The sequence below is a fragment of the Alexandromys fortis genome, unplaced genomic scaffold (assembly GCF_014885135.2).
Source record: "Alexandromys fortis isolate MF-2015 unplaced genomic scaffold, M_Fortis_MF-2015_v1.1 scaffold_203, whole genome shotgun sequence".
NCBI lineage: Eukaryota > Metazoa > Chordata > Mammalia > Rodentia > Cricetidae > Alexandromys > Alexandromys fortis.
In genome coordinates this window covers 1934184-1961562 of record NW_026068080.1, presented here as the reverse complement: position 1 = coordinate 1961562, position 27379 = coordinate 1934184, and the positions used below count along the sequence as shown (strand labels likewise).

The following is a 27379-nucleotide window of genomic DNA, read 5'->3' as shown; positions in this document are numbered from 1 at the left end:
CAGCTCCAATAAATGAATGAATGAATGAATAAAAGTCGAGGAAGACACTGAGGTCAACCTCTGGCCTCATGCGCATGTCCACACACATGTACTTGCACGCACAGAAAACATGTGCACACTCAAGTGAGATCTGTCTACTTTAAAGGGAGGATGAAGTTGTTTACGTCCACAAGGGTAGTTATGCATGGAGCTATAGAAACACAGGCACTATGGCAAGCCTCTGGCAGGAGGATCCTCTGGACTGTGCCTGGACCGGATGACTTCTTCCCTCCTTGCTCTTTGATCTGCAATGGCCTTTTGTGAGTCTTCTTGTCCGTAAGATGTGAATCGTTTCTGAAAAACTTGCCACCTTGTGCCTTTAATCTCTCCGGATTATGCAAGATCACTGCTGTTTGGGAGACCGGGAAAGGGATGGTCTGAGGGCCTGGCCTTTGCAGGGAGGGGTCAGTGGCAAGCAGGTGGGGGTTGCAGGTGGACGGAGAAGCAGAAGAGACCAAAGGTCCCAGCTGGCTGTGTACAGATGCATCACAAGGCGTGCAATTAAAGCTCAAAGTGACAGTGAAACTGAGGACACCGTGGAAAGTCAAGGAGTTCATGTTCGTTAACCCTCTGTGCCCCAGGACTTCTTATCTTTTGCTTCAGCAGAGGCCCCATGTGTTGATTAAATACAGCCATTCATTATTTGTGAGCAAGTTCCCATCAGCAGGAAGAGGTGGCAATTGGGAGGAGAGATGGATAACCATACCCCTTCAAATCATATCCTAGACAGCCTGCTCCAAAAGGCTCTGTGGAGGTGTGGGGTCCCCCCTCAATAAAAACGCACCAGGCAGATGCGAAAGCTTGATCTCGGATGTTAATAGCGCATCTGTTTTATCTTTCATTTTCCACTTCATAACTTTATCACGGGGGAAAAATCCCATCAAAGACATGAATCTGATTTTCAGTTTAAAACATCCAGTTCAGACATCAAAAACCGGCCTGAGTACAATTAATCCCCGCTCAAACTGGAAACCAGTTGGATCAACAGCCCTCTTGGTGGCCTGCACGTTTACAGAGTTGCCTGTATCTCCAGCCCTTGTGAAAGGCAGTTGCTTCTTCAGCGCAGTCTAAGGAGTAATGTGCCCCCTGCCAGACCCAGGCTAGGAAGCTGTTGCTTCACAAGAGACCGCCCAGCTCCTTAATGGACTGGTGCTCTCCGCTATAATATTCCGAGTGTGCGCTGCGCAGCTCAAGCGCTTGTAACTGCTGCCTGGTGGCATTTAGGTTTATGCTTGAAATTTATCTTTAATTTTTACAGTGGTCTCCTTAACCGTGTATATTACTCCCTTCTTCAAACAATCTGTCTTGCGACTGCGCTTTCTCTCGGAACCAAAGCATAATTAAATATTAAATTAATATTTCATTTGAAATTAAATATCAAAGGCTTCCGTCTAATCTTTCTCTCGTGCATTTTTGGTTCCCCTGTGTTCTTGCTCCTGTGTCCACAAAGGCAGGTGCCACCTCTGAGTAATTCACTCCGCTTTTGTCTTTATTCCTTTTATTCTTTCTTTCTTTCTTTCTTTCTTTCTTTCTTTCTTTCTTCCTTTCTTTCTTTCTTTTTTAATTCCTGTTGCTCAGTGTTTGCTACATTGACTCAAATGGCCCTGAGAGGATATTTCCCTCTGTCTTCAAGTTTAAGGGTGGCACAACTCGACAGCTTATGACTGAGGGGGTCCTCAATCTTATTTCTCAGAGCATGTCACTAACTCAAATAAATGAGATCCTTAGAGTCATAAGCTGAATGGGGCCTTTGAGAGCAGCAAGTCCACCCATGTGCAGAGAAATCTCCCAAAGTCTCTCCTGGCCAAGCGGGAGAGTGAAGATGGTGCCACTGCTCATATCTAAAGTAGATTCCGTGATAGACTTAGTCTTGGAAAAACCTATCTCTTCCGTGGTAGAGTTAGATGTGGAAAACCTGTCTCAGGAGCATCAGCGTTCTGGATTAATGCAGTTTGAGTATCCGTAATCTAAAAATTTGAAATTGGAAGTGTTCTAAAAACCCTAAATGTTTTGTGCATGGACACGATGCAGTGAGTGGAAATTTGCACACCTGACATTCCATTATGGATCCTAGTCAAAATGCAGGTGTGATAAAAACGCTGGATAAAACCTTACTTTCGCACTACATATCATAATACGTATGAAATGCAAAAAGTTCATGACATGTGTAGTCTCATCTCAACCTATCAATTATAAATATGCAGAAATTTCAAAATAAAAATTCAAAATCTGAAATACTGTCAGCTCCAAGCATTTCAGATAAGGCATATTCGACCCATATAACTTTGTTCAACATATTCAGACATTCGCCAGGTTAACATTTGTTAAGAGGTTGGGAACAGGGAGAACCCACGTGATGGAAGGCAGACTTCACTGGGATCAACAGGTCAAGGGACCTTGAAGGCGTGGACACTGTGAAGGAAAGGAGAAAGGAGAAGTCCTAAGGTGGCATGAGGCCAGACACTTTCCTCAAGACTTCTGAAGTCCCCCCAAAGCTGGGCTGCCCACCTCTCTTCCTGCTCTGCTAGGAGAGTCACTCTCCGGGACCAAGGCAAAGGTCAGAGATGCTCAATGAGTCCTTCATTTCTGTGCGTCCCAAGTTGACCCATCTTCATATCCAGTGTTTGTCTCGCAGCCAGCTCACATATAGTCTAGTTTTCTTTGACTTTGTGTTTTTGGAACAAAGAGCAAGATTCCTTTCAAGTGTTTTCTCTATTCTTGGAGGGAGTTGGGATTTGGAACTGGGGCTGTGAGGTCCTCTGATTCTGGGGGCTGTCCCCCTCTGTGTTCCATGGGCTCTGTGAGCATCTTATCCAAGGCAAGAGCATTCTCTACAGATGTAGATGTGGGCACACAGTACAGAACTCCTGCCTTCCATCGCCTCTCCACACTCATAGGCTGTGTATGATTCTCGGATCCATGGGCAGACTCCCTGCTGAGTGAAAGCCAGGCCAGGACCGTGATTCACCAGCGACCCTGAGTGGCAGGCAGACTGGCCACTCAGATCCCTCCCTCATCTACCACCCTTTCTCTCCTTGATTCCTACAATTCCACAAATAACTTTCGTTGTGCCATCTTGGGTTTACACTCTTCGTGGTCAAGGCACAAGTGATTTCTCTTTTAAAAAGACTTACTTTTATTTTTAGTTGTGTGTATATTGGTGTGCCCATGAGAATATGTGGGTACACACTGAGGTCAGGAGAGGATGTGAGATCCCCTGGAGCTAGAATTACAGGTGGTCGCGAGCCGCCTGGTGTGGGTGCTGGGAACTAAACTCTGGTCCTCTGGAAGAACAGGAAGGGTTTTTAACCACTGAGCCCCAGGAATGACTTACTGTAATGTCAATCATCTGTTGAGGAGTTCTTTCCAGAAAACCAAGAAACAATTCTTTGTCCATGTTCATCAGTGCTGTTGGATTTGGGGGAAGCAGAAGTGGAACAAAAGCTGGGGAAAGTCTGATCTGATACTTATCCCTTTTCTGAAGATATGAAAATATAAAAATCATATGGAATATATGTATGTCATCAGTCCTTTGGGAGTTAGTCTTGAGCACTAGCCAGCTTCCTGTTTGTTTATGAGTGGTTCCCACATAGATATTTTTAGTTAAATACTATTTACTTAAAAAGAAACCTTTGCGCACATTTCTTAAAGTTTGTATCTCTTTGTTGGGCCCAAGATGTGTAAGGAAACTCATATATTATACTCTCAGTCAAAATGAGAAATGACAGGGAAGATCCAGGCTCTCAGGAGATGTGTTATGAAATCTCAAGGTATTGATGAAAGTTTTTCATGGCTGATCCAAATGGGATTTAGACTCTGTGGCAGTTGAATTGTGTGTTATTAAACTCCTTAAGCAAACCCGAAGGATTCCCAGTGGAGGATTAAGACATTCTATGTATAGCAAAGGCGGAATTCTCATGTCGGAGTCTTCTCTATTGAATCCCCCCTTGATTAGCTTCTGTAATATTTAACTTCATGCCATGCTGTAATTATTTAATAAAAGGTAAATATAAATTATACTTCAGTGGGGGATATGACCTTTTACCTTAATGTTATATTCTAAGGAAAGGCATAGGTAAACAGAGCCTATAGGCTGAAGCATATTTTCATTTGACTCTATTCTTGTCTTGCCGGCACATCTCTGTGTCCCTGTCAGCCAGAGCATTTGCAGAGCTTCACAGGGTCCCACCCTCCATGTGGTAGGGGAGGTCATAAATTTACAGGGATGATGGCAGCTAATGTCCTGCTAGGTCCTTCGAGACAGTCTTGGTGCTGGTCTTGGGCACCTCATTAGCTAATTGAGATTTGCTTGGCTCACCTCAGGACTCAAAGCCAGGGAACACCCAGGGAGGTGAAGAGAAAGAGTGTGAAGGGGAGGATGGGGTTCCAGGTAGAGCCGGAGGAGTCGGTTTGGAACCAAAGTAGATGCTGTCAAATTCAACCTTGCAGCGTGGAAGTCTGAGGTGGTCCTATGCTTTTTCTAATGGTTTGGCGTCTGTAAAAAAAACCGAGTGGGTTTGATTTCATGATTTCAATTTCAGTGTGCACTGGATTCAATGAGACTGCCGATCCTTGTGTCCGGTGGTTTTCAGCCTGTTAGGGAAAACAATGGGGACAAAAGTGTGCTAAACCCTATTCAAGAAACTGTTGCATGTGCTAATCAGAGAACCCAGATTCTCGCAGGAAGACTGAGGAGAAAGGCTAGAGGCAGGAGGCTAGGGTGGCAGGATGCCACACTGCTCTCCTGTGAGGAAGTGTGAGCTTGCCCCAGCGCTTGAATATACCTGGTATAGAAAGGCGTGGCGGGCAGGAAGAAAGACCAAAAGTCAGCCTTCTTACCCTTCCCTTCCACGTGCCTCCTGCGCTTTATGAGTGCACGCGTGTCTATAACTTTAGTTGTCTCTGAGTAAGATGATCGGCGTGTTGTCTAAGAAACAGTGCAGAGCTCACGTGAGATGAAGCCATGGTTAATTCTGAGGATTTCGCCAGGAGTCTGTTTGCCCCGCAGCATCAGGCAGCTGCTGTGTCTGCTGGTTGATACCAAATGGTGCCGCTTTTTCACTCTTGGTGGCTGCAAAGTCAGGTGGCCCAGGCAGGCTCCTCAGCCATCTGTGATCCTTTCCTTGAAGCTGGGGATGAAGCACTGAATGCAGATGGAGGGACGCTGCGCTTGCCCGGCAGAAAAAGTTAAGAGTACGTGTTTGGGAGTTCGAGAAGCCAGTGTTCCGATCCCATCTTTGCCAACTCTCACCGCACTTAGCACAGGGACAGAGCCCATAGGGTGGCAGCGAGGGTTAAGGGGCTAAATGCGGGAAAGGGACTTTGCCAAATGTTCCCCTGGTAGTGACCCCTTCAGTGTGTTCTGATAGTGGCAAGAGCAATTGCCACCATTGCATAATCCAGCCAGCGGCCGGCCATCTGTGAACCAGGCTTCTACAGCGGTTGGCACTATAAGGTTAAGTGGGAAAACTTTCACAGGATGGTCTCAGCTCTGCATCTAGCGCTTCTTACCCGTGCTCTGGATAAGAGGGAGCGCTGAGTGCAAGTCTGTCATACACCTCCCACCCCAAAATATGTGGGGGACACTTTTAGAAAAAGAAAGAAAGAAAGAAAATCACAGACGTAGTATATTCGTTATTTTCCTCATTGCCGGGACAAAGCATCTGGCAAAAGTGACTTAAAGAAGGACGAATTTATGTAGGCTCAGAATTTGTGGGTACAGTCCCTCAAGGCAGGGGCGGTGCAGTGGTGGGAACGGGAGGCAAAAGGATCCCTTGTCTCTACAGTCAGGATGTAGAAATGAACACCAGAACTCAGTTCTCTTTCTCCTTTTAATTCAGCTCGAGACTCCAGCCCCTGGGATGGTGATACCCACATGCTGAGTAGGTTTCCTCTCTTTCAGGAAATACCCTCGTAGACATACCCAGGAGTGTGTCTCCTAGGGACTCCCAGCTGGCAATCAAGATGAACTATTATTGCACATGCTGTTACTGCTTGGAGCTAGGCTAGTGTTGTTGGCATGATGAGGACTTTGTGCCATGTGCTAGTATGCGTAGGGTTGCTTTGGAGGATGTGTGGGAGCTGGGCTTGAGATTCTTTTGGAAAATAATAGAAATAGAACAAGGGTTGGAGAGATGGTTCAATAGTTAAGAGCAGGTACTGCTCTTGCAGAGGACCTGAGTTCGATTCCTAGCAGCTACATCAGGCAGCTTACAACCATCTGTAAGTAAAGCTCTAGGAGGACCTACCACCTCTGGCTTCTATGAGCACCTGCGCTCAGTGCACACACTCACATACACAAATGTGCATTTGCTGAGCGCGCGTGCGCACGCGCACACACACACACATACATGAACCACGCACACGCGTGGTTCATTAAACAAGACAGCAAAGCATTACCAGCTGGTCTTATTAATCAATGAGCAGCAGGTTGAGTGAGAGATCTTTTCTTGAAAAAGAAGGTGGAGTGTAACAGAAGATAATAAAAATTCTGGACTCCACCTGAACATAAACACACACACACACACGTATATATACCACACACACATAATATACAGCCACACACACAAACACATGTATATATACCATACACACATGTATATATACCACACACATACATATACTGTCATACACAAAGCACATGTATGAATACCATACACACATGGACATATACCATCACACATACACATTTAACACACAGGCGTACACATACCACAGACCTACCATAAGATGTAATCATATTAAATACTTTGCCACTTGGACAAATTGCATAACAAAAGCGACTTAAAGGAGGAGGGATTTGTTTTGACTGTGGATTCAGAGTCCACCACGGCAGGGAAGGATGGCTCATCCTCTATTGCCAGGAGTAGGAGGCATCAGGCAGGAAGCAGACATGGATGTCCCCTTCAAGTCTCTCCCCAGTGACCAGCATCCTAGGCCATAGTCTCACAGGTCCACCAACCTGCCAAAACAGTGCACCAGCTAGGGACTGGGTGTTCAAATGTGAGTCTTCAGAGGACACTTCACACTCAAACCATAATAAAGTGTTCTTGAGTAAAGGAGAAAAAGAAATTAATTTCTATTAGGGCAGAGAACTGGCCAGGCGGTGGTGGTGCATGCTTTTAATCCCAGCACTTGGGTGGCAGAAGCAGGCAGATCTCCAGGTTCAGGGTGGGCCTGGTTACAGAGTGAGTTCCAGGACGCAGAGAAACCCTGTCTCAAAAAACCAAACTGAAAAAAAAGAAAAAGAAAAAGAAAAAGAAAAAGAAAAGTGGAAAGTATCAAGCACCTCACAAAAAAGTAGAAATTAAAATAGTAGCAATATAAGAAAAAAATTCATTAACCTCACTGATGAATAAAGAATTATCAGTTGAAATTAAAAAAAAATAATTATAAGTTGAAATAATTAAATGCATAGTGGGAGGGAGTATAAATTTGCATATTCTTCCAGGGAGTGATTTGATAGTATGTGTGAAAAGCCTTAAATATAAATCATAATTTTTGGTCCAGTAATTCTAATTTTTGGCATTTTCTGTTGGAAGTAATTAAAGTTATGCACAAATGATAATTATTGCTTTGGTTTTTATAATCGTGAGAAATTAGGTTCACATTAAATGCCCAAATTAGGAAGCCATTTAAATAAATTATAGACCATGCCATGGGAAATATGCAGGAATTTAAAATATTGTCATAAAAGAATCCTTAGCTAGCAGAGGGAACGCTCATGGCACACTGTATTACTAGGTGGGTTGAAGTAGGTGATGTCACAGGATAAATCAACTTTCTCAGAGGAATTTTAAGTACGTGTGTTTAAATCTGGAAGGATATAGGCCAAGGTGATAATCCTGAGCATCTCATTTTCTGTCACCCAAATGGAAATACTTGAATTATTTTCTTTATTAACACAGGAGTAGAATTTTATTGTACAAAATTCAGCTAGTACAAAGAAGTAGAAAGTGAAAATACTCCACCCTATTCCATTAATTCAACGTTTAAAAATATACTTTAGTTAATTCTTTGAAAATTTTTTACAATGTATTTGGATTATGTTCACCCCCACCCCATTGTTCCCCCAACGTCTCCCACATCTCCTCCCTACCTCCTCACCACCTCTCAGCTTCTTGTCCTTTTCTCTTTAAAATAACCCGCTGGATCCAATCTGTGCTGTCTGAATACGCACAGGTGTGGGGCCGTACGCTAGAGCGTGGTTGACCTGCCAGGAACCACACTCTTAAAGAAGCCACCAACTGTCTATAGCCCCTTGGCTTGGGGGTGGGGTGAGGGCTTGTGGAGCCCTTCCCTCCTCCGTGTTGACCAGCGTGATGCTCAGGTCTTGGCCAGAAAACACAGCTGCTGAGAGTGTATGAGTACAATGATCCCGTTGTGTCTGGGAAACACTGGCTCTTACAATCCTTCTGCTACCTTTTCCTCTGTAGTTCCGAGCCTTACAGGGAAGACGTGAGATAAAGACATCCCGTTTGCAGATGAACACTTACTGTCTATGCTTTGACAAGGTGCTTCAGCCACCGTACCAAGAAGCTTCTCCAATAAGAACTGAGAGCTGTATTACTCTAGGGATAGAGGGATAAGGGTTTATAGGACAATTCGATAGAATGTTAGTTTAGCCAAACCATGGTATAAAAAAAGTAGTAGGTTTACTCCAAGGCCAAGAGCATCCCAACTATGGGTTGTTGGCCAGATTACAGTGCCAAGCATGTGTTTTCTATAGTAGAACAGACCAGAATTAGAAAGCGGTTGGTGACCCTCACAACATTCTTGCCAGTATTACACCCCGTGGCCTGTCTTCCACTCTGGTTATTCCTATAGTTCACAGGTTTCATAGATGGGCAAGAAGGTTGATCACTTCCTCCTCACCATCCCCCAACCAGACTACATACACCTTCAATGCTATGAAGCTAGTCAACAGGGAGGAAGCATCCCAACTTGCCTTCTCCATGACCTATTACCAAAGTCCATGGTGTCCTGAGCAATAGGGTCTTACCATCAAATTCCGGTGGGCCACTGAAAGCAAAAACAATACCCTGTATTGTTTGGGGTATCTAAGCCTGGTTGTTTCTGAAGTGGTGGGTTTATGTGTGATTTTATTTTTTTTTCAAAGTAATTAATGGTTTATAATATTTTTTAAAGAAAGGGTATCATTTGGTAGCCTAATAACAACAGGTTATTTATAAAATATGTATGGAAAGAGGAAAATTTAAAAATATGCTCCCGTGTGTTTGCTGTTGCCTAACAAGAGTGCGAGAAATTATCATTTTATGTTTTATATTTTTTGCCTTTGCTTTGGTCATGTATTAATTTTAAAATCTTAAAGTTTCAACAGAAGGAAAGGAAGGAGGAAGGAAGATAAGGGACCGACTCTGGAGGACTCTTTAAACTAGGAGAAATGCCACGTTACAACATCCCATTGCTCACTGACTTGTGTTATAGTTACCAAGTTAAATGTCTATCCTACGTCAGGCTCTGTCATTAGTCATGTGACTCCAGTGACTCCATCGTGAGACAAAATAAATACAGCTCCCTGAGCCCTCGGAGACTGTGTGGAGGGCCTGACCCTCTGGGAAAGCAAGAGAAGTCTCACATAATTGCAAATTAAGAAAAGTGTAGTTTGCATTAGACTAGTGTCCTTGAGAGTGATATCAACCATAAATGCAAATATTTAAGAGAATGGTTAAGAAAAGGGAATATTAGAAGGGTAAATAGATGAGAATATTTACTTGGGAAAGAGAAACAGGGAAGGAGAGAAAGGAAAATGATGCAGAAGAAGTTTATTGTCTTTCCAAGACTGAGGTCTAGTTGGGCTGGGGCGTGGCTAAGTGATAAAGTGCTTGCTTGGCCCTGGGTTCAACCCCGTAGGATTGAAGAAGAAAGATGAGAAGAAGATAAAGGAAGGAAAGGAGGGAGGGGGGAAAGGAAGAAAAGGGATGAAGGGGAGAGGAAAATGAAGGGAAGAGAGGAAGGGGAAAGGGGAAGGAGTGAGGAAGGAAGGAAGGAGAGAAGAAGGAAGAAGGGAAGAACTAACGAAGGGTGGAAGACAGAAGTTAATTGGCACATGACTGGCTGTGTCTGGCACATGGCTGGCTCTGATGACGTGAGCGCAAGTGGAGGATTTAAGGGAATTGTGTTTAAGGCAAAGATGTTGAAACTTGGACTTGTCATTTTAATGGTAAATGGAGACTTACTACAAATTCCAAACTGCTGTGTGAATTAACCAGTGTCAACAACACAATCCCCTAACTGGTTGTAGCATCATGTAGTAAGTCTTAGAAAGCATCAGAACTCTTCTAATGCCCGTGAAGGATTTCATGGAAGAAGTACTTTATGGTCCAGGTGTGTACTCAAAGAAACAACGGCTTTGTCTTTCAGCCTTAAATGAACCCACCATAGACTATGGCTTCCAGAGACTACAGAAAGTCATCCCAAGGCACCCAGGGGACCCCGAGAGGTTAGCCAAGGTAAGGTTGCTAGGAATTGACACATGAACATCTTTTGGTAGACACTCAGCAAATTCAGACAAAACCATTTGAAATCAAAATCATTTGAGTCCCATTAAAATTAATTAAGCCTTGAAACTGGCTATGCTTTAGATAACAATATGAACATAAGGTTTCTGCTAATTTTGAAATACATTATGTTTAATATCTGACAGAATGTGAAACCTGAAAGTTTGGTCTCATAAAACAGACATGCTACAAGAATAGCCAGCTTATAAAACACTTCCAACTGTGTAAAGACAAATATTTGCACCCTTGCTTGAAAGTGTGAGTTTCACTCCTGTGTATTTAAGCAGGATTCTTATTCAGCACTAACCACTGTGAATCGCCAATCTGCAGGCAACCATTCATGGAAGGCCTACTGTGTACATAAGAATTTAATGATGATAAAATGACCCCTTCCAATGAATGGGATCATTTGTGAATGAACTTGTTCAGAAAACTTCACCTTAAACCTAGCTCGTGACATCATCTTCTTTACCTAGAAATAAGCCCGTTTAATGATCCCATTTGACTAAAGAGAAATTGCCAAATTTTCACATTTATATTTGTGCTTCCAACGTGCAGTTTATGAAATGACATATTCTTTATTCTATATTTGGATAAAAAGCCAAATGCCAGTGACTTCAACAACATACCTTTCTTTTCCTCCCGGAAATACTCAGCCCCATGAAGTCAGATGATACTTGGACAGCTGTTGAGTAACAATTTAAAACGTCGTAAATAAAACATAATACAAAATGACAACAAGAAAATCCCCACAAAAAACAGGAGGTGGGAAAGGGAGAAGGGGAGGGTGGCAATTAGTGATTGCTAATTCTTGCTGATTAAGATGAACAAGAGGAAATACTAATCGAAAGAATTCTTTATCAGAATAAAATTTTGAGTAGGTATTGGCAAGGGAACTTCAGTGGTTTGTCAACTCCTTGGCAAGCAACTAAAGTCAGGCCCGTCAATCACTTAAAGACTATCTGATTAATTAAGAGTACCAGGATTTTTAAGTACAGTGACCTCAAAGTTGCTTTCAGTAGAATAGACAAGACTATCAATTTTAACTGACTTTGGCCTTGGTTGGTGGGTGTTTTGAGTAGCATGAATCGTTGTAGAGCCATTCTATAGTGATGCATTTCTCCAGCTACCCATCTGTAGAACCTGTAAATGTGATTATATCCTGCTCATCAAACCCAATATCAAGCCCAAACTTCCTGGTCATTACATTTGTAGGCTATATGTGGACTCTGTTTTCATCTATAAGTTTCCAGTTTGCCATCGGGGCTTTGTCTTTGATTGCACCCACCCCATCTTTTCTTCCTCAGGAAATGCTATTGAAAAGAGCCGCGGACCTAGTGGAAGCCCTCTACGGCACCCCCCACAATAACCAGGTTAGATACGTGTGTCTAACACTGTGTTGCTCTGTTGCATTTGACTTCTGATTCTGGATACAGTGCTCACCCCAGCATGCCTTTCTGTAGGACATCATTTTAAAGCGTGCAGCAGACATTGCAGAAGCCCTGTACAGTGTCCCCAGGAACCCCAGTCAGATTCCAGCTCTCTCCAGCTCCCCAGCTCACAGTGGCATGATGGGGATCAACTCTTATGGCAGCCAGCTCGGAGTCAGCATCTCAGAGTCCACACAAGGAAATAACCAAGGTACTAACTACCCTTCTGAACCTCAGAATCCAAATCGGGCTTCTCCATCAAAGGCCACTTCTGCTGGGGTAGGAGGAGTCAGAGGGCACATCATAAGCTATTCAATGGGGGTATGTGCCTAGGTAAACCCCACTATTAGAGATGGATTACTTAACCGTTTTAGGTAGATGGTTATTAGAGTCTGAGCTCTCTGGAAACTAGATAGATTTCTTTGGCCAGAAGTTGTAAAGTTGATTATCATAAGTTTCAAAGAGTTTAAGCATGTGGAAATGAGGCTTACAGCTATTCATTGAATTCATTTTATAATGATGTTATGTGATAATGAGATTGAATGACAGAGTGGGCTGATGGCACCATCCATGTTCAGTCCATGCAACTCTTGGTAAACAAGAGCATTGGTTCAGTTTTAGTTGGTAATTTCTATTGTACATTTTCTCATATATTTTATACCTGAAGTCTACCATATGAAGGTTTGTTTCAGTGAGGTTGATGTCATTAAGAGACTCATCTAAGTCTGTCATAAACAGTTCTGTGAGAAAAATAATTTTTAATGTCTTTAATCTTAGGTATTCATTTCTAATTTTATTCATCCCCTATGGCCTATAAATTAAATTATTTTTCATTTGGTAATTTAGACTGTTTTATAATTTGTTTTGTGTTTGTTTATTGGTTGGTTACTTTAAATTTTTTGAGGCTCAGACAAGCTCATGTAGTCCAGGCTGGCCTTAAACTCACTATGCAGTCCAGGTTAGCTTTAAATTTGTGGCAATCCTTCTGCCTCAGATTCTCTAGTGCTGTGATTATAAATGTGATCTCTCATGCCCAGCATTCTTTATAAAAAATTTATATATGTACATCTATAGAGAAAGATATGTGTATGTATGTAATATATGTGATGTATGTACATATACACATGGCACACATATATACACTGTATATAACTATCTATATAATCCATCTACAAATATTTCAGTGCTGAGAACTGAACCCAGGGCCTTGCCTATGCTAGGCAAGCGCTCTACCATTGAGTTACCTTACCAAATCTAATCACTTTTAGACATGGTCATCCCCAGAGTTTCTCTGAGGACAGAGTACAGCTGACTCTGCGCCAGGCTCTCAGAGTCCTGACAAACTCTCCATCTTTCATGTCGCACATGGCCTCGATGTCTGTCCTTGAGTACTGACAACTCAGAGCCCTAGATGGACATAACACAATTCACTGAGCTCCTCAGTGCTTTCTGACTGAATACACTCCCCAGCCCATCCAGAGGATGGTGAGGCCTTTGAAGTACCATTTCCAAACTGCCCTGCAGAACACACATGACCCCAGAGACGTTGCTAGGACACCCTGCTCCACCCCCCAGGAAAGATCACATGGTGTGTTACATTTGCAAAATACTAGATTGGCAAGTTTTGAGCAGGATATTAATTTCTTGGGTCCTTTATTTGACCATCTTCAAAAAAAAATGGCTTCGGTGCACAGCATCTGCCTACCTTGGTTTGGCCACTGAATGACATTCTCGGTGGTGGCCATTAGTATCTTTTTTTTTTTAATTTTTATTTATTTATTTATTAAAGATTTCTGTCTCTTCCCCCACCGCCGCCTCCCATTAGTATCTTGTAGAACTCCAATGTCCATGTCCAGTGAGCTTATGAGCTCCATGGTGGGGGGCACTAGAGACACCGAGGGGAGGGAGCTGGTTATGGCATGGTGGTGCACAGCTGTAGTCCCAGCACTCTGGAAGTGCAGCAGCAAGAAGGTCAATACTTCTGAGTCTGTCTGGGATGCTTGTGCTCCAAGCCAGCCGCAGAAGCATAGTGAGGTCCTGTCTCAAAAATCAAATTATAAAATACAGCAAAACAAAACAGCATGAAGCAACATGAATAGAAGGAAGAGGAAGTACCGGAGGTGTGACCTGTGTAGAGCAAAGAAATTACCAAAAGCTGAGAGCCTGACTATTAACTCGAGAAGGGGATTAAGCTCTGGTGTTCTGTAGCATGGCTAGGTGACAGGAGTTGACAATGGTTTATCATGAATTCCAAACAGGCAATAGAAATTTTTGAATGCTTCTAGTACCAGGAAGTAATAAATATTTGAGGGGCTCGATGTGCCAGCAACCCCAGTGTGATCATTACCCATTGTATGCATATGTAAAAAAAGGGGGAGTGGACAGTGACTACTTGTCAATTAAAAACAAAGTCCTGCAAGCAAGCTCCACTTCCCGCTGTTGCTTGGCAGCGGTGGCATCATGATCTGGATGGGGACGAGCACCAGCCATATTTGGCCCGACGGTGGGTACCGCTTTGTTTACCTGGCCTGTTTCTTTCGTTGTCAAGGATACATCCGCAACACAAGCAGCATCTCCCCGCGGGGATACTCCTCCAGCTCCACGCCTCAGCAATCGAATTACAGCACCTCCAGTAACAGCATGAACGGCTACAGCAATGTTCCTATGGCCAACCTGGGGGTGCCAGGATCGCCAGGATTTCTGAATGGCTCGCCCACAGGCTCCCCATACGGAAGTAAGTGACCTTTGCCATCCTTCTGGCACGGGCACTGTAAGCCTCCCTGCCAGGTCTCACCTGCCAGCCTTTTAGGGGAGAGCTGTGTCCCACATGGTAATGGGAGACATCTCATTTCTTGATGAAATGCCCTTCCTCTCTTTTGTTCTTTTCCCTTGGCTGGACTCGAACTCCCAGTCTATGCAAGTCCTCCTGGGGAAGGAAGAGGGATCGAAACGATTCCCTTATACAAAGTACATGTGGGGGAGAGGAATGGAGATTTCATTTGGGCTAATAGTGAGCCTTTCACTGAGCATTTTCTCTTCTTTTAAATGATTTATTTATTCTTATGTGCATCGGTGTTTTACCTGCATGTATGTCTGTATGTATGAGGGTGTCAGATCCCATGGAACTGGAGTCATAGACACATGAGCTTCCATGTGAGTGCTGGGAATCGAACCCAGATCCTCTCGGTAAGAGCAGCCAGTGCTCTCAACCACTGAGCCGCCTCTCCATCCCCTTCACTGGGCATTTTTTCACATGCACTAGCTCATTTCAGCCACATGTTGCTGGCAAAGCAGTTTGTTGCTGCAGCTACAACACAGCTAGAATTTAACAGGCCTTGAATCGATGGCATCCCATTCCTGACACATCCTAATCTGTTATTTTCTTCCATAGTTTCTCACATCTACTCTACATGGGTCACACCCACATCCCATTATCCTCTCTTATCCCCAACCCTTCCCACTAAAGCCTTTCTGCCTTAGAAGTCAGATGGTATTGAGTTTGTTTGTGGACCATTGCGTTCACTTTGGATAGCTCACTTGAGGGAGGGAGAGTTTTTTGATCAAGGGTAACTTGCCAATGGCCATATTGTTGGGGAACCATTTCCTGCCTATAGCTCCTCAGGGAGGAGTGGGACCCTGAACAGGACATCTGTATTGTGCTCTGACTTTGTGACATGACTCGGTCCTCCATTAAGCACCTCCAGAGAGATGGATGTTGACTGTGTGGAACAGCTTGCCGGATTGGAACAGAGCCTCTTAGCCTTAATCTATGGCCTACGCAGCAAAGCCAAGGCCTTGAGAAGTTGTGAAAACCCATTTGGGTTGCTTTGGGAGCTCAGCTGGGAACTTACACAATGGTCCCAGGAGCCTGAAAGAGTGTGTGTTTTTCAAACCTACTCAGGGAATACTTGAGGCCAGGGGACATGCCGACGCCGCGAAGCCGGGTGATGGAGCAGAGCGCTCTTGAAACGTTGGCTGTTGTCACAAGGCCTGTGCCTGTCCTCTCCTCACCCAGAGTGACTCCCTCGTGCCAGAAACAAGGACGTGTCAAGGACAGCACACAGCCCTGTCAGTTATGGCTCAAGCAGCATGTGTTGGGAGCTATTTCTCACTGCCTTCTGACCCTTGGTTCCTGGGCCCACATCTTCCAGAGTTATTTCTGAGCTATGCTTTTAATATAATCAATATTACTCAGTGTGGTGGGGACACAGGACCAAGCCACCAAACGCAGCACAGACCCTTTCTTCTAGTATAACTAACACGTGTCCTGTGCGTGTTTCTTGTCACATGGCCCAGACTCACTGGAGCAGAGCAGCTTATGAAAATAGGTTGGCGTTGATTGGTTTGTTTTTTATTCTACTTAAAAAAAAAAAAACTTTTCTTTTTCCAAAAGCATGTGGTAGAATGACAATAATCAAATGGGCTGTATGAATGTATAATATGGGAACTAATGGGAAAGCAAGGCAAGGGAGAAAAAAGTGTATTTAGAATAACTGGATTAACATAGGATGGGCACTGGTGCCTTTCTACGGGAAGAGCTGTTGTTCCTCAGCTAACAAAATGCTACCGCAGCTAGCGTTTCCTGTGCCATGCCTATCTGTTTATGACCTGATTAGGGAACTCAAAAGGCATGGGGACAGTTGAGCTGCCGCAACCAGGGGAGGTTTGCCACACACGTGGTCATGAAGGAGGTACCTTGTGTGACGACGAGGCTCTCCCTTTAACAGACCCACCATTGTGTGATGGCACGGGACAGGGACACCGCATAAGCAGAGCTACGCAGTAATGATGACAGTGAATTCACCTGTTCCTCTCTTCAGGCTAAAGAACAATGTCGAGCCCAGGCCGAGCCCCTCGACCACTTTTTGGCATGAATATAGCAATGGTTATTATCACCACTTTCTCTTTTAAGAGTTGAGGAGTTGATCAATGACCAGCTCCAAGAGTCGTCGTAGGTAAAGGGATCAGAGGGGACCACAACACCTGGCACCAGACTAACAGTGCTGGGCTTTAAAATTATTAAATTATATGAAATATTGAGACCCTTACAATATCCTTAGGCTGAAGCAGACAGAATTATTTTCATCTGCATTCCTTAAATTATTTTATTAAATTTATTTTACTTATTTGTGAGTATGTATGTGTACACACACACACACACACACACACACAAATGCCATAACACATGTATGAGATCGGAGGACAGGTTTCAAGAGTTGGTTCTCCTCTCCCACGTCAGTCTTGGGGCGTCAGGCCCCTTTATCCAAGGAGCCATCTTGCCAGCCACCATCTGGCCGTTTTTTGATATTTAGAAATGGCAATTTCTCATGGTTCGGTCAGGTGCTTGTGTATATATGAGGTTGAGCCTATGAAGCAGTTGTTTTGTAGATTTTAAATAGTTTGCTAATATGTGCACTCCACAGTGCGTCCTATGGAGTTAGTGGCATGTGCGTGGCATGTTCAGTTGGGTATTATTTGCCTCATGTTTCTTACGGGATAATTCATCAAGGACTGCAGCAGTCTGCCCACTCTGTCAAGTGACCTCAGAAAGGCGGTTATTACACCCCATATCTTTAAGTCAGCCATTCAAGTAGGAAGGCAGGATGGTGTCCTGCCCAACGGGGAGGAGCCCTCAGGGGATACCCCCATCACCCCAGCGGTCCAGAAAGTGACCGCTTGCACCTTGAGCTTCGGAGGGAGGGTCTGAGGGAATTGCAGAGTGTGAATGGGATTCCAAATGGCGCCTTCGTTACAATCAGATTCGCCTGTTGTAAAATCTCATATCCCCAGTGGAGTTCATTACGATAACACCTGACCTATATTTCTAACCAGCGAGGTCTTCACTTCTCTGGGAAATATTCTTTACAGCCCAGGGGAAAAGATTTCGTCAGTTCAATTGCTTATGTCTGAAAACACAACCCTATGCGGGTTTGTTTTTTTTTTTTCACTTATTTTTCTTCCATTTTTCTAATGAGCCTGATGTGACTGGACCATGCCATAGGGCACTTGCCAGAGATGTTAAAACAGCAACAGAGGCAACACTCGCTCTCTCTGTGTCAAGTTTGCCTTGCATCCCAGCCAACACAGAGCCCGGCATCTTCCCTACATTAGCTCTCACACGCCTTAAAAAAAAAAAAAAAAAAAAAAAAAAAAAAAAAAAAAAAAAAAAAAAAAAAAAAAAAAAAAAAAAAAAAAAACGGGCCAAACAGATGTTTTCCCAATCTTACACGGAAACTTCACTTCCTGGCGGTGGCCGTGTGTGCCAAGTTCTAGCTCGGCGCGAGTTTTTTTTATGCCTGGATGCTAAGCCCCTGACAATAGGGGATTCTAATGAGATGCTGACAGACCCCTCCAGTGCCAGCAACTGCCTTGGCTGGATGCAGATGCAAGGGAGGGTCTGTGAGTCCCAGCAGGGGTTAAGCTGGCCAATCAATCCTTGTAAGAAGAAAAGTGATTTTTCCTTAACTCCCAGGGTCACAGAGATTTCTGGGCCAGGCGTGCTTGCCTTTGCTTTGGCCTCTAGCCTCACACAGAAAGGTGTCCAGAGACACTCCCCGTTGGAAGTCTGTAATCAGCTTTCCCAAAACGGTGTACTCCACTGTCCCCAAACATGGGCTACTCAACAAGCCTGCAACCCCCATGGGGACCATGTCTTCCAAGCAGTATAACCATCGAGCCAACCCAAAGGATGGGATGGAATCCATCCAGGCAGGAATCCAGCCTGCTTCACTGCAGTCCTAGACCATGCCCCAGGCTTTGGTATTTTTGTATTTTCAGAAGTAAATAAGAAGACATTTTCTATTGTAAAGCATCAAATGACTCTTATGGAAAATGCCAAACATAAGGAAATAGTTTTTGAAAGAGAGAAGACTCCTTCCTTGAGAAAAGTAAGCGCAACAGCTTGATGCGTCTTAATTGAATTTCTTTAGTAAAGAAAAAAATTCTATAATAGAATTCTGCCTCTAGACGTTTTGAAAAAGCTTGTATAGGCCCCCCCAAAAAGAAATGACATGCCGTGCCTGTGCAGGTAAAACCACTGGATTTTTGTTTGGTTTTGGCAGTACTGTGGGGTCAAACCCAGGGCCTAGTGCCTGCTAGGCAAATGCGCTACTACTGAATGAGATCCTCAGCCCAGCAACCATTAACTTTGAAAATACAGCCGTGTGGTCATGACAGAAACACTTTGGATACTGTGACTGGGAGCACGCAGGAAGGCACACGAAAGGAGGATGGAAGAAGGCAGACAGATGACTAGCGCCATAGATGGAACACCAGGCTCTAGGAAGCCCTTTGGCGATACAAACTAAAGTCCTGAGACCAGAGAAGAGGAATTAGGTGTAATATGTGCCTTAAAAAGTCATTACTGGGGCTGGGGATCTGGCATAGCAGGTAAGAGCGCTTGCTTTGCAAGCATGGAGACCTGAGTTCAAATCCCCAGAATCTAGTAAAAAAAAAAAAACTGCCTATGCTAGTGTGTCTATAACCCCAATACTTTGAGGAAGGTCAGATAGAGACAGGAGGAGGATCTCTGGGGCTTTCTTACTACCCAGTACCCACTTAGCTTCAAGTTCAGTGGAAGACTTGTCTCAAGGGATTGACATAGAGAGAGATAGAGCAAGAGGAAAGATATCGTTATCTGGCCCCATGTATGCATAGACATGCACTTCTCCATGTACATGAGTACATACATTACAGTTGTCTCTGTCTCTCTTTACCTCCCTCTCCCTCTCATTCTCCCTTTCTCTCTCTCCTTCATCTTCTCCTCTCCCTCTCCTCTTCTCTCACACACACTCACAAGATTATCAGCATCCTGCTTTTCACAGGAATTTGAGACTTTATCAGTATCTCAGTGTTTCTATTGCTGTGATGAAACACTGTGACCAAAGGCAGCTTGGGGGAGAAAGACTTCATTTTAAAGCTCTCAGGTCACACTTCCTCTCTGAGGGAGGTCAGACCAGGAACCTTGGAGGCAGGATCCGAGGCAGAGGCCATGAAGGATGCTTCTTATTGACTTGCTCCTCTTGACCTACTTCATCATAAAATCCAGGGCATCGGTCCAGTGGCAGCATAGCTTCAATTGTCTGGGCCCTCCCACGTCCATCATTAATCAAGAAGATGACCCACAAATTGGCCCACAGGCCAAACTGATGGGAGCATCTTCTCAACTGAGGGTCTGTCTTCCCAAATGACTCTACTGCTGTCAAGATGATACAAACAAAACCAAAATTGACTAGGACAATTATTCTGCTTTTCTTTTATGAGAGGAATTAACAGAGAATTCTATTTCCAGGCTCTTAAGAGGACAGTGGACCTTTTGTTAGTGATCCTCTTATTTCTTACCTGCCTCCCCCAAAAGGATATTTTCCCATTTTTTAAGTATTAGTAGCTTTACTTTCTCCTATATCACAAGTCATATATGTTCATCATAGAAAGTTCTGAGAATATGACAAACGAAAGGGACACATGTGGAAATGCTCACAGTTTTGTCAGAGATACCACAGATCAAATGTTGATCATATCTCTTCATGCTTTGCTTCCTGTACTTTTTTCTTTAAGTAGAAGTTGGGTTGATGTGTATATTGATGTATGTATTGTTGTATAATCTGCTCTGCTCATCCGGGGTATTCCAGCATTGCTAAATTTTCTTCTCAAATATTAGTCTAAATGTTTAAGATTTTATTGTATGGGCTTAAAATGTTTTACCTTACTATGGGTCATGTATTTCCAATTTCTTATTGCTGTTAAAAGTCCTTGAATTTTCTTCTTTTTTGGCACATTTGTGACCAGCCCTTTGAGATTAATTTCTAGAGATTAAATTAGTGGGTCAGATGATATGAACATTTGAACACATTCTATGTATTGCCAAAGTCCCTCTGGAGGGACTGACTCTCTCCTTGGGAAAGAGCCTGCATGAGCTCCCTTGCCTGTTGGTCCTTTCTTAGTTTTTATCCATTTAGTAAATGAAAAATAGCATTTTGTTACCATTTTTCTAATTCTTCCATTGGAGTATACTCCTGTTCAGGTCTCTCTGCCGTTTTCATTTGTGTTCTTTCCCTATTTTCTATTTTTTTTTCTGTTCCTAATTAACTTACAACAAGCAACACATTAGCTATCAAGGGCACAGACCCGCTAAATGCGATTGCAAACTTTGTTCTTGATTTGACATTTGCTTCTCACGCATATGTGAGTCACAGAAGCTTTTCCACTGTGCGTCAACTCTCTTTCGTCTGCTGTGAGTTCATGGGTCAGAGCGCTGTGCAGGTCACATGACCTTTGAGGCCTCTGCTGCCTCTCTCACAGATTTAGTTTTGCAAACAGCTCCATATCTAATTAGATTTGCTATCACACGGAACCCAGGAAGAACTCTGAATATTATAGATTTAATATCGCACTGGCTAGTGACTGAGCTTTTTTGCACCAGTTCCCAACAACATGGCAGGTGCTACCTTCTTTCTAAACCTTAGGTCTCATCTCTAACCATGTCCATTTATGCACCTTGCTTCCTCCCAACTCTTTGTCTACCTGTTTGTTAGTATAATACGGGTTTTTATTTGCCATATCTTTTAATGTCTAACATCAGTGCTCTTCTTGCCAACAAAACTTTCGTTTTATTTATTTATTTATTTATTTATTTATTTATTTATTTATTTATGATTTCTATCTCTTCCCCACCGCCACCTCCCATTTCCCTCCCCTTCCCCAATCAAGTCCCCCTCCCTCGTCAGCCCAAAGAGCAATCAGGGTTCCCTGCCCTGTGGGAAGTCCAAGGACCACCCACCTCCATCCAGGTCTAGTAAGGTGAGCATCCAAACTGCCTAGGCTCCCACAAAGCCAATACGTGCAGTAGGGTCAAAAACCCATTGCCATTGTTCTTGAGGTCTCAGTAGTCCTCATTGTCCGCTATGTTCAGCGAGACCAGTTTTATCCCAGGCTTTTTCAGACCCAGGCCAGGTGGCCTTGGTGAGTTCCCGATAGAACATCCCCATTGTCTCAGTGCCAACAAAACTTTCTAATAGCATGGTTGAACTATATAAAGTTAGAAGTTCTGTTGGCTGAGATGCACAGAATTTAAGACTTTAAATGTTTGAACTATAATTTATGTTGGGTGTCATTTGTCATTTCCACAGAATTTTTGAGAAATGCCTTCACAAGGGTTTGCACTTGTCGACTGTGCCACGGCTCTTTTGTGTCACTTGGTGGCTTCTCCTAAAAAGCTGCTGTGACTTGAGCCATACTGTAGGCTGAGTCAGCATGTTAGGAAGAGTGTTTGTTAGAATGACATACATGCTGGGCATAAGTGGAAGGGCGCGTGTGTGTGTGTACATGTGTACACGTTTTATATGTGTGTGCATTTGAGTGTACATGTGTGTGTGCATGAATACATGTGGGTATGTGTGTATATGTGTATATTTGTGTGTGTACATATTATATGCATGAACATATACAGATTCTGCTTACACTTGGAGGGCCTTCTCTAATCTCTTGCACAAGAGCAAGGCAGTCAGCATTCTACCAGGGAGTGGAATCATCATCCCCCACCTCTAGCTGAGGAGTTATTGACAGTTGAGGGCTTCTGGGGGAAGGGACAGTCAGTTTTCACTGAGGTGTGACCCCTGGTAAGTGGACTGCTATTTAGTTGGTGGACCCCCATCCATGAGTACGTGAGCAGCACAAACTGGACTTGGTAGTTTTTTTTTTTTTTAAAAAAAAAAACACATGATGTTTGGAGGGATTGTTGAGGTCAAGGGGGATCTAGGGAGTTAGAGTGTGGAGCATGGAGTAAATAATCAAGATATACCATATGCATCTATGAAATTCTCTGAGTTAACAACCATATCATATTTTTTTTTTTTAGAAGAGCCTTCTCTGTTACCATGCTTGAGTGAGGCTATTACAACAACAAAAGCTAGGGTGTCTTTTTGGAGTCTAAGTTGAGGATTTAATGTTGCAGAGGTTAGACTATGGTCAACCGGAGCCTCCTGACTCTCAGCCTTTCTTTGGCCTCTAAATCTGATATTAAGGGAAGGGGACATTCTTTCTTTCTTTCTTTCTTTCTTTCTTTCTTTCTTTCTTTCTTTTTTTTTTTTTTTTTTTTTTTGATTTTCGAGACAGGGTTTCTCCATAGCTTTTTGGTTCCTGTCCTGGAACTAGCTCTTGTAGACCAGGCTGGCCTCGAACACACAGATATCCGCCTGCCTCTGCCTCCTGAGTGCTGGGATTAAAGGCGTGTGCCACCACCACCCGGCGAAGGGTACATTCTTATATTGCTTTATCTTTTATTGATGCTAAAGCCAAAGCTGGAAGAGGATATTAAGACTGGAAGCACAAACAAGATCTGTTCCCAGTGATGAGCCCTTCATCTTGTCTAGTACAGTGAAGTGGTCCGATTTCTCACTGTGACATGGAATTCTGCTCTCCTTTCCAACATTCTTTTTACTTGTGTTTGCAAAGATGGCAGAGATGTATTTGGGTGTGTCTTTCTCCATAGCTTTTTAAATCATATTGCCTAACATAAGTATTCCTTAGAGAGAAGATCTCCCTTCTTTTCTTTTTCTTATTATAACTTTGACTTATGATTCTGCTCTAAAGTTGACATACTGAGGGCTGGAGAGATGGCTCAGTGGTTAAGAGCACCCACTGCTCTTGCAGAGGACCCAGGTTTGGTTCCCAGCACCCATATGGAGCAGTTCACAGTTGTCCGCAACACCAGTTCCAGGGGATCCAGTGTCCTCTTCTGGACTCCTTGGGTACCTGCACACATGTGCATATTCACACACATGAGTAAAAGTAATAAAACAAATCTTGAAGAAGAAAGACATCATGTTGTACATACTGCCTGTGATTGCTATAGGCACAGTTGAGATGCAGGGGAGACGGGGTAGCGTCTACCTCGGGGTACCAAAGCTTCTGACCTTCAATTCACCTTGAATTTAGTTGTTGGTGCTGTTTCCCCGCATCTCACTTGCTCTTTCTGAGCAAGCTGAGCCACAATTCATAAGCTTTCCTCTCTGATATAACTTGGTGGAGTATGTTGCCATGAGGAGGTGGGGCCCTTTGCTCTTTAAACCGCCTTTATTTTTCTTGGAAATGACCACCCTTAGCCTTTGGCTCCCCTTAAGTCATTATTTAATGTTAATATTGTTAATATTGGTGGTTCTTCTCTGAGCATTATGTCAGGGGAGGCTGACTTTCAGCTTTATTTCCCAAGCGCACTGCAAGTCCAGAGAGGGAGGCGATCTTCTGAATGTTAATCAGCTCCTGCACAGAGTGAAGAAGTAGCTCATGGAGAGAGGGCAGTCATGTGCTCTTGGCCCTGCACATCAAACCTCTAGGGCATGGGAGTTGCCAGGCGGCGCACAGTTCCAGATAGGGCTTCTTTTCAGGGTAAAAAGAAGCTTCCCATTCTGCATAGGATGCCTGCCTTCCTGGACTCGCAGTGGGAGGAGCATTCTGTCTTCTCACAGGGTCTTCCTTTCCTCCAATGGGATCATTGCCACAGTAGCTGTTTATGTGTTTATTCCACCTAGGTGGGGGAAGAATATTATTGCATTTGACATTTTTTTTCTGATTTCTCTCTTTCATTTTATTGGCATATAATATATATATATATATATATTATGAAGTATTCACTTTCAGACTCCTGCTTCAGCGTCATATCTATGCTTACATACATATACATGCATGCATACAATGACTTTACGTAGCTCTAAAGAACTGTAGGTACTACATCTGAGAAAACACACGCTATCGTCTCTCTGCATCTGACTTATTTTGCCTAACACGATGGTCTCTGATAGGCCAGTCAGAAAATGGACGGATGGGGCACAGGATCATTCTCTAAAGAGGTATGAATGGGCATGCCATACTTGTGAAAAAAAAAATTCCACTACCTTAGCTGTAAGCAAGTTGGAACAATACTGAGAGTCTTTCTCATCCCAGTCAGAATGGTTATTGCAAAGGAAATAGCAATAGCGGATGCTGGCGAGGATGTGGAGAGAAAGGACGTGCATGAAAAGTCAATTGACCCAGCCACTATGGAAATAGGTATGAAGGTCCCTCAAGTCGGTTGTTTTTAATCACTGGTACTTGGAACAATACCCGGGAGTTAATAATTTCTCGAGCAAATTGCAAAGAATGTGTATGTTGAGAAAAAAAAAAAAAGGTTTCTCGGTGAGCCCCCTCCTAAAGACTGTCACGCCTTTGCTTCCAGTCATGTCCTCGAGCCCCACCGTCGGATCCTCCAGCACGTCCTCCATCCTCCCGTTTTCCTCTTCAGTTTTTCCTGCTGTCAAGCAGAAGAGTGCCTTTGCCCCTGTCATCAGGCCCCAAGGCTCCCCTTCGCCCGCCTGCTCCAGTGGCAATGGGAATGGATTCAGAGGTAAGAGAAGGGACCGGCCGCTTTAGGGGTGCATGTGACCCAGGGTCCTGGGGCAGGCAAAGGAAGGGCAAGCAGCCCAGCTTTGCTCTCTAGCTCTGAGCACTTGCCTACAGAGTTTCTGGGACTTTCATGGTGGGACATGGATGGCAGGGATGCTGGTCTGACGCTTGCCCTAGTCCTGGGCTAGTATGGGGGTGAATGATGCCAAGCCGAGCATCTGCAGGACATGGAGTTAGTGGTGGCAGAACCACATGTTCAACCCAGGAACACCTGGGCAGCCCAGGATTGTGCTTTCCATAGGGCCATTCACTGTTTCTGGAAGGTGCCTGTTGGCCCCTTCAGGTGCCTTGTGGTTATTTCTTATCTAGCTGGCTTTACCATCTGTCCTTCGTGTTCGTTCCCATGGCACATGTGGAAGGATCCATCAGGAGCAAACACTCTGGCTATGTGCTGGCCAAATTGATAGCAGGTGCCTGATCAAGGGGTGAAGTAGGGAAGGAAGAGGGGGAAAAAGCCATAGCGTTTCTAAGAACAAAAAATTAATATCGCCCGTCAAAGCCACTTTTGAGCAACGTCCTAAGATGTAATATGACATGACGTAACACAAATGTGATGAGTACATGAGAATCTAATCATCCCGCTGAGAATGGGAGGCAGCTGATGGCAAGAGAGCAAATTGGAACCTGCTGAGCACCGCGGCTCACTGGTGACCCGCATTATTTTTGGCTGATTCTTATGTCTTGACATGGAAACATTTACGACAGGCAGCGTTGGTCAGCAGAGCTTTGTGGGGACCTGGGATGGGCTGTGCCCTTCTGGGGACCCCAGCTCTCGGTGGCTTTGCTGAAAGTGTATGTGTTCCAAATCTTCAGGGGTTACCCGTGAGGGGTAGCCGAGGGAACTTGAAAGGCATGTCGGGTTTCCAGCCCTAGGGACTGTGACATTTTGACAGAGATGACAGAGAAACTGTCAAAGCCATTACTGGAAACCCAGCTCTCGGAACAGCCACGGGACATTCCTCCCAAGAAGCTGGGCTGTGGAAGTCCATGCCACCCAACATGTGGGTAGTTGGAAACATCTGTACATTGGATGGAACTTTTTTCTTTCATCCAGATGTCTAAGCCGTGGAGGAGCAGCACAGCTTGTAACTGAGTGTCTCCACCCACCCTGTCTCTCATCAAACACCCCCCAGGCTCCATCTTGTCACTCAGAGCAGGATTAGAACTTTCTCCACGAGGGCCGTGTTCGCATCCTGGGAAATAAACACCACGGGGGCCCTGTCTGATGCGTCCCCCTCCTCACACCCTGCTGGTGAGGATGTCTCTGCTCCTCAAGTTCCCTGTCTTTATTCATTCATCAACGCTAAGCTGAAAGGGGAATAGAGTGAGGAAATCGAGGCTCCAGCTTCATGATCCATAGTGTAGACCATACTCCCTGAAATGTGTTCCCTGTAGACAAGGCTCTACCCCGATGCTCAGCACACATATTCTCTTCAGATCAGCCCAGTTTCCTGATTTAGCCGAACCGCTGATTTGAGGCCACACAGCAAGTGACTGATGGCTTGAATCCAGGCACCCGGGCCCTAGAACCTGTGCTCTGACAGCACACTGTCTCTCCGGGGACGGTTCTGGTGGACTTCTGCTCTTTGCCCACACTTCATTCTCATCTACTTTGCCACCAAGACAGAGGGAGGGGATTGCTTTTCTGTGAAACACCCAAGGTGAATAGGACCTGGACAAAGTGCAAATAAGCATCTATCCACCATGAAAGTCACCGATGAAAATGCCCCTCCTCCCCGATGGTTTCTCTAAGTACAAAGTCAAGGTCACTATCTAGCAGAATTCCAACCCATCTAGTGTTGGGGCAGATCAGAAAAAGGGTGTGAATGAAGTCTGCTGTTCTGAGCCTTTGGGCCTCTGAGATCTGTATGAAGGAAGAGCTGGAGAGCACGGGGTGCAATAGGGAACAAGAGAGGAGGAGTAGGAGCCAGGCTTCTAGCCCCCAAACACTAT

General features: G+C 44.2%; 1 protein-coding gene across 2 annotated transcripts in view; it reads left to right on the top strand.

Moving 5' to 3' along the window:
• Positions 1 to 27379, top strand: part of Ebf2 (EBF transcription factor 2) — a 195230-nt gene that overhangs the window by 163784 nt on the left and 4067 nt on the right. For both annotated transcript variants that reach the window (XM_050121886.1, XM_050121885.1), the window contains exons 11-15: positions 10423 to 10511; positions 11867 to 11932; positions 12023 to 12200; positions 14538 to 14723; positions 25200 to 25367. In XM_050121886.1, coding sequence (XP_049977843.1) covers positions 10423 to 10511; positions 11867 to 11932; positions 12023 to 12200; positions 14538 to 14723; positions 25200 to 25367 — 687 coding nt within the window. The remainder of the gene's footprint in view (positions 1 to 10422; positions 10512 to 11866; positions 11933 to 12022; positions 12201 to 14537; positions 14724 to 25199; positions 25368 to 27379) is intronic.